Below are 14,272 nucleotides of genomic sequence, written 5' to 3' on the forward strand. Positions count from 1 at the left end.
TAGTGTTAAAGCTGATATCTTAGCGCTGTTGGCAAACACACGTGACTGCAGTGAGCCTGGGGGAAGCATTGTAAAGGGCACTCCAAACCTAGAATTCAGACAGCTCTGATAAGACTCCTTCCAGTTCCAGACTTTAAGTGATTGTAGCTTACTCAATAATTCCATAAGTCTTACCTGTTTTGCACTTGCATTAATTATGTAGGTCTCAAATGTGCAGTTTTTTGAAAGAAACACATATTCTAGCAAGCACACATTTCAATTTAAAACATGCAATCAGAAGATATTCATTTGTGCTAAAAAGCCTCTAACACAAGACACAGTATTTGTTTTATTGCAATATTTTTAATCTAAATGTATTAATTACACTGTAAAGGCAGGACTGCGTGGTGTGCAGGGGGAGTCATACAGTCAGGAGTGCAGGTTCATTCCCTGGCTGTACAAAGTTGACAATCTTTGCTGGGGATTCCACAGGGAGCATTAACTGTGGCGCTCGTGGGGGTGAAGGAGGGAAAACCCATGATATACGTTTATGTTGATGTAAACAATTGCAGATTAAAATACATACTGCATTTATACAGATAGAAATACCCTAAACACTCTCACATATCATCGCTGCAGTTCAGACTCGCACATATCATCGCTGCAGTTCAGACTCACACATATCATCGCTGCAGTTCAGACTCGCACATATCATCGCTGCAGTTCAGACTCGCACATATCATCACTGCAGTTCAGACTCGCACATGTCATCACTACAATTCAGACTCGCACTGCAGTTCAGACTCGCACATATCATCACTGCAGTTCAGACTCGCACATATCATCACTGCAGTTCAGACTCACACATGTCATCACTACAATTCAGACTCGCACTGCAGTTCAGACTCGCACATATCATCGCTGCAGTTCAGACTCGCACATATCATCACTGCAGTTCAGACTCGCACATGTCATCACTACAATTCAGACTCGCACTGCAGTTCAGACTCGCACATATCATCACTGCAGTTCAGACTCGCACATATCATCACTGCAGTTCAGACTCGCACATGTCATCACTACAATTCAGACTCGCACTGCAGTTCAGACTCGCACATATCATCGCTGCAGTTCAGACTCGCGCTGCAGTTTAGACTCACACTGCAGTTCAGACTCGCTCATATCATCACTGCAGTTCAGACTCGCAAATATCATCGCTGCAGTTCAGACTTGCAAATATCATCGCTGCAGTTCAGACTCGCACATGTCATCACTACAATTCAGACTCGCACTGCAGTTCAGACTCGCACATATCATCGCTGCAGTTCAGACTCGCACATATCATCACTGCAGTTCAGACTCGCACATGTCATCACTACAATTCAGACTCGCACTGCAGTTCAGACTCGCACATATCATCGCTGCAGTTCAGACTCGCACATATCATCGCTGCAGTTCAGACTCGCACATATCATCACTGCAGTTCAGACTCGCACATGTCATCACTACAATTCAGACTCGCACTGCAGTTCAGACTCGCGCTGCAGTTTAGACTCACACTGCAGTTCAGACTCGCTCATATCATCACTGCAGTTCAGACTCGCAAATATCATCGCTGCAGTTCAGACTTGCAAATATCATCGCTGCAGTTCAGACTCGCACATATCATCGCTGCAGTTCAGACTCGCGCTGCAGTTTAGACTCACACTGCAGTTCAGACTCGCACATATCATCACTGCAGTTCAGACTCACACATGTCATCACTACAATTCAGACTCGCACTGCAGTTCAGACTCGCACATATCATCACTGCAGTTCAGACTCGCACATATCATCACTGCAGTTCAGACTCGCACATATCATCACTGCAGTTCAGACTCGCACATGTCATCACTACAATTCAGACTCGCACTGCAGTTCAGACTCGCACATATCATCGCTGCAGTTCAGACTCACACATGTCATCACTACAATTCAGACTCGCACTGCAGTTCAGACTCGCACATATCATCGCTGCAGTTCAGACTCGCACATATCATCACTGCAGTTCAGACTCGCACATGTCATCACTACAATTCAGACTCGCACTGCAGTTCAGACTCGCACATATCATCACTGCAGTTCAGACTCGCACATATCATCACTGCAGTTCAGACTCGCACATGTCATCACTACAATTCAGACTCGCACTGCAGTTCAGACTCGCACATATCATCGCTGCAGTTCAGACTCGCGCTGCAGTTTAGACTCACACTGCAGTTCAGACTCGCTCATATCATCACTACAGTTCAGACTCGCAAATATCATCGCTGCAGTTCAGACTTGCAAATATCATCGCTGCAGTTCAGACTCGCACATGTCATCACTACAATTCAGACTCGCACTGCAGTTCAGACTCGCACATATCATCGCTGCAGTTCAGACTCGCACATATCATCACTGCAGTTCAGACTCGCACATGTCATCACTACAATTCAGACTCGCACTGCAGTTCAGACTCGCACATATCATCGCTGCAGTTCAGACTCGCACATATCATCGCTGCAGTTCAGACTCGCACATATCATCACTGCAGTTCAGACTCGCACATGTCATCACTACAATTCAGACTCGCACTGCAGTTCAGACTCGCGCTGCAGTTTAGACTCACACTGCAGTTCAGACTCGCTCATATCATCACTGCAGTTCAGACTCGCAAATATCATCGCTGCAGTTCAGACTTGCAAATATCATCGCTGCAGTTCAGACTCGCACATATCATCGCTGCAGTTCAGACTCGCGCTGCAGTTTAGACTCACACTGCAGTTCAGACTCGCACATATCATCACTGCAGTTCAGACTCACACATGTCATCACTACAATTCAGACTCGCACTGCAGTTCAGACTCGCACATATCATCACTGCAGTTCAGACTCGCACATATCATCACTGCAGTTCAGACTCGCACATATCATCACTGCAGTTCAGACTCGCACATGTCATCACTACAATTCAGACTCGCACTGCAGTTCAGACTCGCACATATCATCGCTGCAGTTCAGACTCGCGCTGCAGTTTAGACTCACACTGCAGTTCAGACTCGCTCATGTCATCACTACAATTCAGACTCGCACTGCAGTTCAGACTCGCACATGTCATCACTACAATTCAGACTCGCACTGCAGTTCAGACTCGCACATATCATCACTGCAGTTCAGACTCGCACATATCATCACTGCAGTTCAGACTCGCTCATATCATCACTGCAGTTCAGACTCGCAAATATCATCGCTGCAGTTCAGACTCGCACATATCATCGTTGCAGTTCAGACTCGCACATATCATCACTGCAGTTCAGACTCGCACATGTCATCACTACAATTCAGACTCGCACTGCAGTTCAGACTCGCACATATCATCGCTGCAGTTCAGACTCGCGTTGCAGTTTAGACTCACACTGCAGTTCAGACTCGCTCATATCATCGCTGCAGTTCAGACTCGCACATATCATCACTGCAGTTCAGACTCGCACATATCATCACTGCAGTTCAGACTCGCACTGTAGTTCAGACTCGCACATGTCATCACTACAATTCAGACTCGCACTGCAGTTCAGACTCGCACATATCATCACTGCAGTTCAGACTCGCACATATCATCACTGCAGTTCAGACTCGCACATATCATCACTGCAGTTCAGACTCGCACATGTCATCACTGCAGTTCAGACTCGCACTGTAGTTCAGACTCGCACATGTCATCACTACAATTCAGACTCGCACTGCAGTTCAGACTCGCACATATCATCACTGCAGTTCAGACTCGCACATGTCATCACTACAATTCAGACTCGCACTGCAGTTCAGACTCGCACATATCATCGCTGCAGTTCAGACTCGCGCTGCAGTTTAGACTCACACTGCAGTTCAGACTCGCTCATATCATCACTGCAGTTCAGACTCGCAAATATCATCGCTGCAGTTCAGACTTGCAAATATCATCGCTGCAGTTCAGACTCGCACATGTCATCACTACAATTCAGACTCGCACTGCAGTTCAGACTCGCACATATCATCGCTGCAGTTCAGACTCGCACATATCATCACTGCAGTTCAGACTCGCACATGTCATCACTACAATTCAGACTCGCACTGCAGTTCAGACTCGCACATATCATCGCTGCAGTTCAGACTTGCACATATCATCGCTGCAGTTCAGACTCGCACATATCATCACTGCAGTTCAGACTCGCACATGTCATCACTACAATTCAGACTCGCACTGCAGTTCAGACTCGCGCTGCAGTTTAGACTCACACTGCAGTTCAGACTCGCTCATATCATCACTGCAGTTCAGACTCGCAAATATCATCGCTGCAGTTCAGACTTGCAAATATCATCGCTGCAGTTCAGACTCGCACATATCATCGCTGCAGTTCAGACTCGCGCTGCAGTTTAGACTCACACTGCAGTTCAGACTCGCACATATCATCACTGCAGTTCAGACTCGCAAATATCATCGCTGCAGTTCAGACTCGCACATATCATCGCTGCAGTTCAGACTCGCACATATCATCGCTTCAGTTCAGACTCGCACTGCAGTTCAGACTCGCACATATCATCGCTGCAGTTCAGACTCGCAAATATCATCACTGCAGTTCAGACTCGCACTGCAGTTCAGACTCGCACATATGATCACTGCAGTTCAGACTCACACATATCATCACTACAGTTCAGACTTGCACATATCATCACTGCAGTTCAGACTCGCACATATCATCACTGCAGTTCAGACTTGCACATATCATCGCTGCAGTTCAGACATGCACATATCATCACTGCAGTTCAGACTCGCACATATCATGCACTGCAGTTCAGACTCGCACATATCATGCACTGCAGTTCAGACTCGCACATATCATCGCTTCAGTTCAGACTCGCACATATCATCGCTGCAGTTCAGACTTGCACATATCATCGCTGCAGTTCAGACTCTCACTGCAGTTCAGACTCGCACATATCATCACTGCAGTTCAGACTCGCACATATCATCTCTGCAGTTCAGACTTGCACATATCATCGCTGCAGTTCAGACTCGCACATATCATCGCTGCAGTTCAGACTCGCACATATCACCTCTACAGTTCAGACTCGCACTGCAGTTCAGACTTGCACATATCATCGCTGCAGTTCAGACTCGCACATATCATCGCTGCAGTTCAGACTCGCACACATCATCGCTGCAGTTCAGACTTGCACATATCATCACTGCAGTTCAGACTCGCACATATCATCGCTGCAGTTCAGACTCGCACATATCACCTCTACAGTTCAGACTCGCACTGCAGTTCAGACTTGCACATATCATCGCTGCAGTTCAGACTCGCACATATCATCGCTTCAGTTCAGACTCGCACATATCATCGCTTCAGTTCAGACTTGCACATATCATCGCTGCAGTTCAGACTCGCACATATCATCGCTGCAGTTCAGACTCGCACATATCACCTCTACAGTTCAGACTCGCACTGCAGTTCAGACTTGCACATATCATCGCTGCAGTTCAGACTCGCACACATCATCGCTTCAGTTCAGACTCGCACATATCATCGCTTCAGTTCAGACTCGCACATATCATCGCTTCAGTTCAGACTTGCACATATCATCGCTGCAGTTCAGACTCGCACATATCATCACTGCAGTTCAGACTTGCACATATCATCGCTGCAGTTCAGACTTGCACATATCATCGCTGCAGTTCAGACTTGCACATATCATCGCTGCAGTTCAGACTCGCACACATCATCGCTGCAGTTCAGACTCGCACACATCATCGCTGCAGTTCACTCGCACATATCATCGCTTCAGTTCAGACTTGCACATATCATCGCTTCAGTTCAGACTTGCACATATCATCGCTGCAGTTCAGACTCGCACATATCATCGCTGCAGTTCAGACTCGCACATATCATCGCTGCAGTTCAGACTTGCACATATCATCGCTGCAGTTCAGACTTGCACATATCATCACTGCAGTTCAGACTTGCACATATCATCGCTGCAGTTCAGACTCGCACATATCATCGCTGCAGTTCAGACTCGCACATATCATCGCTGCAGTTCAGACTTGCACATATCATCACTGCAGTTCAGACTCGCACATATCATCGCTGCAGTTCAGACTCGCACATATCACCTCTACAGTTCAGACTCGCACTGCAGTTCAGACTTGCACATATCATCGCTGCAGTTCAGACTTGCACATATCATCGCTGCAGTTCAGACTCGCACACATCATCGCTGCAGTTCACTCGCACATATCATCGCTGCAGTTCAGACTCGCACATATCATCGCTTCAGTTCAGACTTGCACATATCATCGCTGCAGTTCAGACTCGCACATATCATCGCTGCAGTTCAGACTCGCACATATCATCGCTGCAGTTCAGACTTGCACATATCATCACTGCAGTTCAGACTTGCACATATCATCGCTGCAGTTCAGACTCGCACATATCATCGCTGCAGTTCAGACTCGCACATATCATCGCTGCAGTTCAGACTCGCACATATCATCGCTGCAGTTCAGACTCGCACATATCATCGCTGCAGTTCAGACTCGCACACATCATCGCTTCAGTTCAGACTCGCACACATCATCGCTTCAGTTCAGACTCGCACATATCATGCACTGCAGTTCAGACTTGCACATATCATCACTGCAGTTCAGACTCGCTCATATCATTATTACAGTTCAGACTCGCACATATCATCACTGCAGTTCAGACTTGGTCATATCATCACTGCCGTTCGATGTTTGATTTCCAGAATTATAGTAATAAGCCGTATTTAAATTATATTTACAGTTTTTAAAGCCAGCACTGTATCAGTAGAATAGACACTGTGTTTGCCCCCCATCAGGGATGAAAGTTGACTGAGAGGATCATTGCAGTGAAACAGACCCCAGAGGGAGCACTGGAAACTGTGTGGTGGAGTGCACAGGGAATGGGTTGCCTGTCAATGCAATCTCACCCGTCTGTCTGCGCTAGCAGTGGACAGTGTCTGGAGGCACCTTTGGCTGTTAAGCTGTTTAGTAATTGTATGTATTCAGTTTGTGTTGTGCTTCACTCCCTCACAGTCACAGAGCACCACATGTGCGTTCAACCAGGCTGGCTCCAGAGGTGTGGTGCTGTATTATCTCTGCAGCTTCACCACCAAGCTGGATACTGCTACTGTTTAATTCAGTTCAGGTGCAGTAAAAATACGCACTGCACTGAACGCAGTAAACCTGTAGTGTGAGTCTGCCTCCTGAGGCAGTGCAAGGATTTCTCCTGGCTTGTTTTTATAGCAAGCGTTTTGTTGCTTCGGTTATATTTGTGGCTTGAATACATGGCAGTTGTGGCAGGGCGGAAGCCCTACACATGGGGAAATATGTAGTTTTATTGTATATTTTTGCATTATTTGTTGTAAATTGATTTAATTAACTGTTTAATTGATGTTGCGCTCCGCCGTGGACGATTACCTGTCTGTGTGGAGCAGCAGCTGAAAGCAATGAGCTGTTCCAGCAGGCAGGTGGGCGTGTCTCGGCAGAGCGTTAGTATAAAAACATAGAGATCGCTGTGATCGGGGCTGCTGCAAGGCCTGCCGTTTTCACGGCACCTATGATTTATAGTTTGTTGTATTGTGTTTTTATTTTTGAGTGTTTGTACAGTCGTGTATCATCCTCTGTGCGCTACCATCGCTGGTAGCGTCACATGACATTATTGTTTACTTTTTGTTTATGTTTATTGATTAAATCCCGTGCGCCTGTGTCGGCGTATCAACGTCAATCTCTATCTCAGTCTCGTCTGTGTTCTCCTCGGCTACCTGAGGCAAGTTTGCCAGGACTCTATCACACAGTTCATTTGAACGTACAGTCGCCGCCGCTTAGAACGGGCGCGTTTGTGTAAACGTGATTTACCCACAGTAAGCGATGGACGGTATAAACTCCCACACAATAACCTGACATTCAAAATGTCCCCCAATCACCAGTACAGTGATCAAAACAAACAAGCATGTATGCGGTTAAAAATCTTTGACACTCTTTACACTAATAAAAATGAATGTAATAAAGTAAGTGCAAAAAAGTAATGCAAGTGCAGACATGTACAGTACAGGCAGGCTACATTGCTGCAAATTGTTTCCAGCGAAGAACTCTGTGATACGCATCTGGATGATCTTTTTTTGCAAGTATGGGAGGCAAACTTTCAACGTTTTCTAAAATATCCCAATTCGGCTCTGTATCCGGATGCTGCTCCATAGCACGCCGCAGTGTTACAAGTGCACACTTTCGTCATTGGTGTCTGTTTCATGCAGAGCGTCCGGGTCACTAAGGTGACACAGCTGAGAATTCTTCCTCTGACATCCCCACTGGTTTCAGTTTCGGTTGTGTTTTCATCTACACTCACATTCTTAACTACAGAAACCCCAGCTCTATTGAAGCAACGTTGCATTGTTTGCTGACTGACAGTTCCCAGCATGCTTTAGCAATCGCACAGCATCTAACAGAGACATTTTATTTACACTGAATTTTCGTGCTGATGCTCATCGCTTTTCTCTTTTCAGCTATGCTTGCTGTTGCAGTCAGTGTATTTTTTTCAAACTGTAAATCCGACACTGCATACAGGGATTAAATAGCCAAGGTAGAGTACAGGGGTAATCGCTCAGTAACAAGGTGCAAACAGCTGATTGATCGATCTGTCAAGCTTTTACTACATTAGTGCTGCCTGTGAAAACAGCTGATTGGTGGATTAGTAAGAGCGATTACTACAGTAATAAACAGTAATTAAATCTAAGTGAATGGTACATAACGAGATCCAAACAGTTGAGTTTGCCCAAACTTTATGGTGTGCGTAACACGGTATAAACAATGCCATTGTTATTGAAATCAATGAGAATGGCAAACGCAATTTGTCCGATATAAACGGCTACCTGAAATAACCCTGTATGGTGTATGTGGTGGATACTGTAATGCGATTCTCATATTCAATAAAACAACATTGGTATTAAATAAATCAAAATACACCTATTTATGAATGTGTTGATTTCAAAACAAGAAAAGCTGCACTTCCTTCCCTCACCTTTACAATTGAGTACCAATCAATGGCAATTAACTTCCTCATGGAGTGTTGTTACTGCCTGTGGACTCTATTCAGCACCCTGCATTGTGACTGTGGACTCTATTCGGCACCCTGCATTGTGATTGTGGACTCTATTCGGCACCCTGCATTGTGACTGTGAGTTCTATTCATTGTTACTGTGGGTTCTATTCAGTTGATGTAGATCTAAAGAGTGCCACTGTCTGTGTACAATTCAAACAGGGCTCTTTCTGTACCCAGGCTCTGAGATAGTGCAGGCGTGTCTTTGTAGTGCATTCCTTTCTGTAATAATATATAGAGTGTCCAGTGGAAGCGATCACCTGTATTATGGTTTAAGAGGGTTACTCTCATGTGCTAATCGTGTCTGTCCATCTGTCATTCACACTACATGGTGAACGGCCAGACTTCACCAAAACAACCGTCATATACGCTAGCCTCCTATAGATGTTTCGGATTGCATTCGACTAGAATCCAAAAAGCTCTGGGTTTTATATAAATATAGTGTGCCATTTATTACGCGATTTATGAGGGCACTCTGTGTGTGTGATCTCTGGTTGAGAAATGTTTCAAATAATTCAAGATGATCTTCATAATTCTGCTTCAGAATACTTTTTCTTAAATGTCTGTCCACAGAACGCAGAGACGGACGAAGTGTATTAAACCTCCCTCCTGTTGTGTTCCAGGTATTGAGCACGTCCGGAGCTTCCGGGTGATCATCGAGGAGAAGCAGCTGGAAGGGAAGCAATGTCAGTACCTGATTTTGAAAGACCCTCGTCAGCTGAACTACACCTTCCGGAGTGCGGTGAGGCATTCCCAGATCCACACACCTCTCGGTCTGCAGACCCACACCCCCTGCAGGGCTCCAGCTCAAAGCGACACAGTCTAGGGGCTGCCTGCCTGCCTGCCTGCCTGCCAGTCTGGTCTGGAGTGCATCTCCCACACTTCCAAACACACAGCACTGCACCCAAACAAGCAGCCTGGCCTCCCTACATCCCAGGCTCCTTATCTATCATTTCACATAATACAGATTGTTCACTGCTGATAATGTTACAGCATGCTGCTATTTTCAATTACAGTGATATTTTACACAAATCTGTTCCTCAGTATGTGATGTGCCAGTGCCAGTAGTGGTCAGTTCAGAATTCATTGCAACACCAAGATGGTCCTTATTGTAGAAAAGAATGGAACCACTCAACTAGAGAATCTATTTGTGTTGGAACTTGGTTAGGACATTCTTCAGCTCAAGTTATTGTGGGTGTCACAATCTGGGGATATAAGAGGAGGATCTGTATGTCACATCATTTTCCCATGGACAAGGCTGTAGGTTTTTTTCTATGCTGATTCCTGTATTTTGTCTTTACAGCCATTCTTGACTTTGATATTCTCCAGCACATGTTCTGTGTTAATAGTGAGGAGTACACGTTGTTCATCAGGCATTTTCACCATAGCTGTAATTGATTTGCTCCTGTGTATAGAGCCGTGTTGTGAGTAGAGACACCCATTCTTGTTTTCTTATGACAGGTCTCTGTGCATCGCTGTGCTATGCCTGTGAGTGGGATTGTGTTGTATTGTGTGAATGTGTGCACAGTTCAAAACTCCTCCTCTTTGAAGCTTGTCATTTAATGATCATGTCCCTTTTGTTTGCCTAGAAAATTGATTCTCAGCCATTTTTGAATCTGAAGTTTGAAACCGACTATATGGTAATGATTGTGCCGTATCCTTCCTCCAAGAACGAAAGCAACTACCCCCCCTTCTTCTTCAAAACCAAAAGTAAGTACAGGCATCTTCTACTGCTCCTTTACCTTTCATTACCTGTGCAATGATGCTGTTTCGCACATGGAAATCTCACTGTGAAGGAGATGCCTGGAGGAATAGATACAGGGAGTCCTGTCATAGGCTGGATCATGCCGATCAGGATGTTCTCTGTTAAATCGAGCAGCTGCTCCCCATTGACTACACCGTGTAACAAATTTATTTTTATTTTTTGGTTCCTGGGTAGTAAGTGTTATTTCCTAATTGCTTATGCCTCAAAAGTATAGAAAATGGCTATTATTCCCCACAAACTTTGCTTTTGTGACCAGGACAGTGATATTTTGAAATGTACCTATTTCCAATGAGAAAACGGGCGAATTTGTGTCTTTTCGTTCACATAAAGTCAGAAAAAAACAACATATGAATCCAAATTAACATGTATTTATACTAAAGTAATACAAAAATGACTACAAAAGATTTAGAAGTGAGTAGTTTTTCGAGATTTACGATTATACTGTAAATCACTTTCACGAATCAGCCCCCAAATGTAGTCTCCCATCATGTTCTCGTTATACTGTCCTTCACTGACAGCTCATCCAGGAGCCTCAAAGCCATGCTGCTCCATAATGGTAACAAGTACCCATCTCTTCCCCTGGCTCACTCAGTGCACCTCAAAGAGGATTACAACAGCATCAAGACCTTGCTGGACGCCTTGAAGTATGATGAGTACGGCTGGGACCCCCGGAAGGTGCTGATGCCACCACTGCACATCAAATTGGGCCTTATGAAACAATTTGTCAGAGCTCTAGATAAGGAGTCGGCAGCCTTCAAGTACCTTCAAGACTTCTTCCCTAAGCTGTCTGAGGCAAAGGTCAAAGCCGGTGTCTTCGTCGGACCACAGATAAAGACGATTCTGGAGTGCAATGAATTCCCCAAGAAGCTCACTAGTAAGGAGAAAGCGGCTTGGAACAGCTTTGTCGCAGTGGTTCGGGGCTTCCTGGGCAATCACAAGGCCGAAAACTATGTGGAGCTGGTTGAGACTCTGGTGAAGAACTACGGTACAATGGGCTGTAGGATGTCCCTCAAAGTCCATATCCTTGATGCTCACATGGCAAGGAGAACATGGGAGCGTACTCGGAGGAGCAAGGCGAGCGCTTCCATCAGGATATACTGGACTTTGAACGCCGCTACCAAGGACAGTATAACGAGAACATGATGGGAGACTACATTTGGGGGCTGATTCGTGAAAGTGATTTACAGTATAATCGTAAATCTCGAAAAACTACTCACTTCTAAATCTTTTGTAGTCATTTTTGTATTACTTTAGTATAAATACATGTTAATTTGGATTCATATGTTGTTTTTTTCTGACTTTATGTGAATGAAAAGACACAAATTCACCCGTTTTCTCATTGGAAATAGGTAAATTTCAAAATATCACTGTCCTGGTCACAAAAGCAAAGTTTGTGGGGAATAATAGCCATTTTCTATACTTTTGAGGCATAAGCAATTAGGAAATAACACTTACTACCCAGGAACAAAAATTGTGTTACATAGTGCTATCAGCACCACACGGCTGAATTCATTCCACACCTGAAAGAAACAGAGACACCCAGCATTACCAGTATGCTTCTAATGCCTGAACTATGGGACACCCTGTATACTATTAATGAAGGTGTGCAGTGATGTCTTTTAAATCCGTTTTTGATGGACGCTGCCTTGAGTGTTTCAAATCGTGGTGTTCTTCCGTCAGGCCGTCCCACACGGTGAGCACTGTAAGTGTTGATTTTGCACCATCACCCCACACTGTTATACAGCACTCCCAGCCTCCTGTAGATGCTTCGGATTGCATTGATCTACAATCAGATCAGCTCTTGATGTTATACAGACAGCTGTATCCTTTCAGGAGATGTGTGATTATTCTAATGGTTACGAGGACCCTCTGTACTGTTTCTTTATTTGGGGGCAGGCATTCTGACTTGGATTCTATTCTCTGTTAGTTTCTCTTGTTCCCATGTTTTGTTAAGCACAGCTGAGGATTTCTTATTCCTTCTATAAGGGTCTCCTTAATAGTCAATTCTGTGTGAGTGACCCCTCTTCCAGTTCAGATACACACAGATACCTGTCTAGCTCAGGGGGCTTGGTTGAGCATTTTATTTTAAAGTTTAAACCTGTACGCTGGGCTTCAATGTGTTTGTGTCACACAGTTTAAAAGGGTGTTATCTAAGGATTGGCATAAGCAACACTTGTTTTTTCTTATCGTGTTGCTTTTATGTGTGACTGTGGCTGAACAGGTGATGCAATTATTTAACACAGATTTTATTTCTCAATATTTGAAACCATGTTTTTGTTCTTGTTTTTCACAGCTTGTGAAATGCTGCTGCAGTCTGATAATCTCGCCTGCAAACCCTGTGAGTTCACTTCACTTTGAACACAAAGATAGATGTACTCGGTTAAGGGTCACTGTTACCCCCTGTCTGTGCAGAGTGTCACAATAGATTTGTAACTCCAGATATACGGGGTTCAGCTTACTGGTTTATTTATTTTTACTTTGAACACAAAGATAGATCGACTCGGTTAAGGGTCACTATTACCCCCTATCTGTGCAGAGTGTCACAAATTGTTAAATTTGCAGACGGCACAAAAAGAGTTCAAAATGATCTAGACAGCATTCAGAACTGGGCAGACACATGGCAAATGACATTTAATAGAGAACAGTTTACAGGCAATAAAAATGTGCATTATGAATATCATATGGGAGATACTCATATGGGAGATACTGAAATTGAAGAAGGAATCTATGAAAAATACCTAGGAGTTTATGTTGACTCAGAAATGTCTTCATCTTCACAATGTGGGGAAGCTATAAAAAAGGCCAACAAGATGCTCGGATATATTGTGAAAAGTGTTTAATTTAAATCAAGGGAAGTAATGTTAAAACTTTACAATGCATTAATAAGACCTCATCTAGAATATTGTGTCCAGTTCTGGTCACCTTGCTACAAAAAAGGATATTGCTGTTCTAAAAAGAGTGCAAAGAAGAGCAACCAGAATTATCCCGGGTGTAAAAGTCATGTCGTATGCAGGCAAAAATAATTGAATCTATTCAGTCTTGAACAAAGAAGACTACGCAGTGATCTGATTCAAGCATTCAGAATTCTAAAAGGTATAGACAATGTCGACCCAGGGGACTTTTTTCGACCTGAAAAAAGAAACAAGGACCAGGGGTCACAAATGGAGATTAGATAAAGGGGCATTCAGAACAGAAAATAGGGGGCACTTTTTTACACAGAGAATTGTGAGGGTCTGGAACCAACTCCCCAGTAATGTTGTTGAAGCTGACACCCTGGGATCCTTCAAGAAGCTGCTTGATGAGATTCTGGGATCAATAAGCTACTAACAACCAAACGAGCAAGATGGGCTGA

The 14,272-nt window shown here is 44.4% G+C and overlaps 1 protein-coding gene across 1 annotated transcript in view; it reads left to right on the forward strand.

Annotated features, from left to right (window-relative positions):
* LOC117963418 (interleukin-17 receptor D-like) overlaps positions 1 to 14,272 on the forward strand; it is a 53,371-nt gene that overhangs the window by 22,860 nt on the left and 16,239 nt on the right. The window contains exons 4-6 of the mRNA XM_058999398.1: positions 9,779 to 9,897; positions 10,745 to 10,865; positions 13,214 to 13,258. Coding sequence (XP_058855381.1) covers positions 9,779 to 9,897; positions 10,745 to 10,865; positions 13,214 to 13,258 — 285 coding nt within the window. The remainder of the gene's footprint in view (positions 1 to 9,778; positions 9,898 to 10,744; positions 10,866 to 13,213; positions 13,259 to 14,272) is intronic.

This window comes from Acipenser ruthenus, chromosome 25 (assembly GCF_902713425.1).
Source record: "Acipenser ruthenus chromosome 25, fAciRut3.2 maternal haplotype, whole genome shotgun sequence".
NCBI classification, from domain to species: Eukaryota; Metazoa; Chordata; class Actinopteri; order Acipenseriformes; family Acipenseridae; genus Acipenser; species Acipenser ruthenus.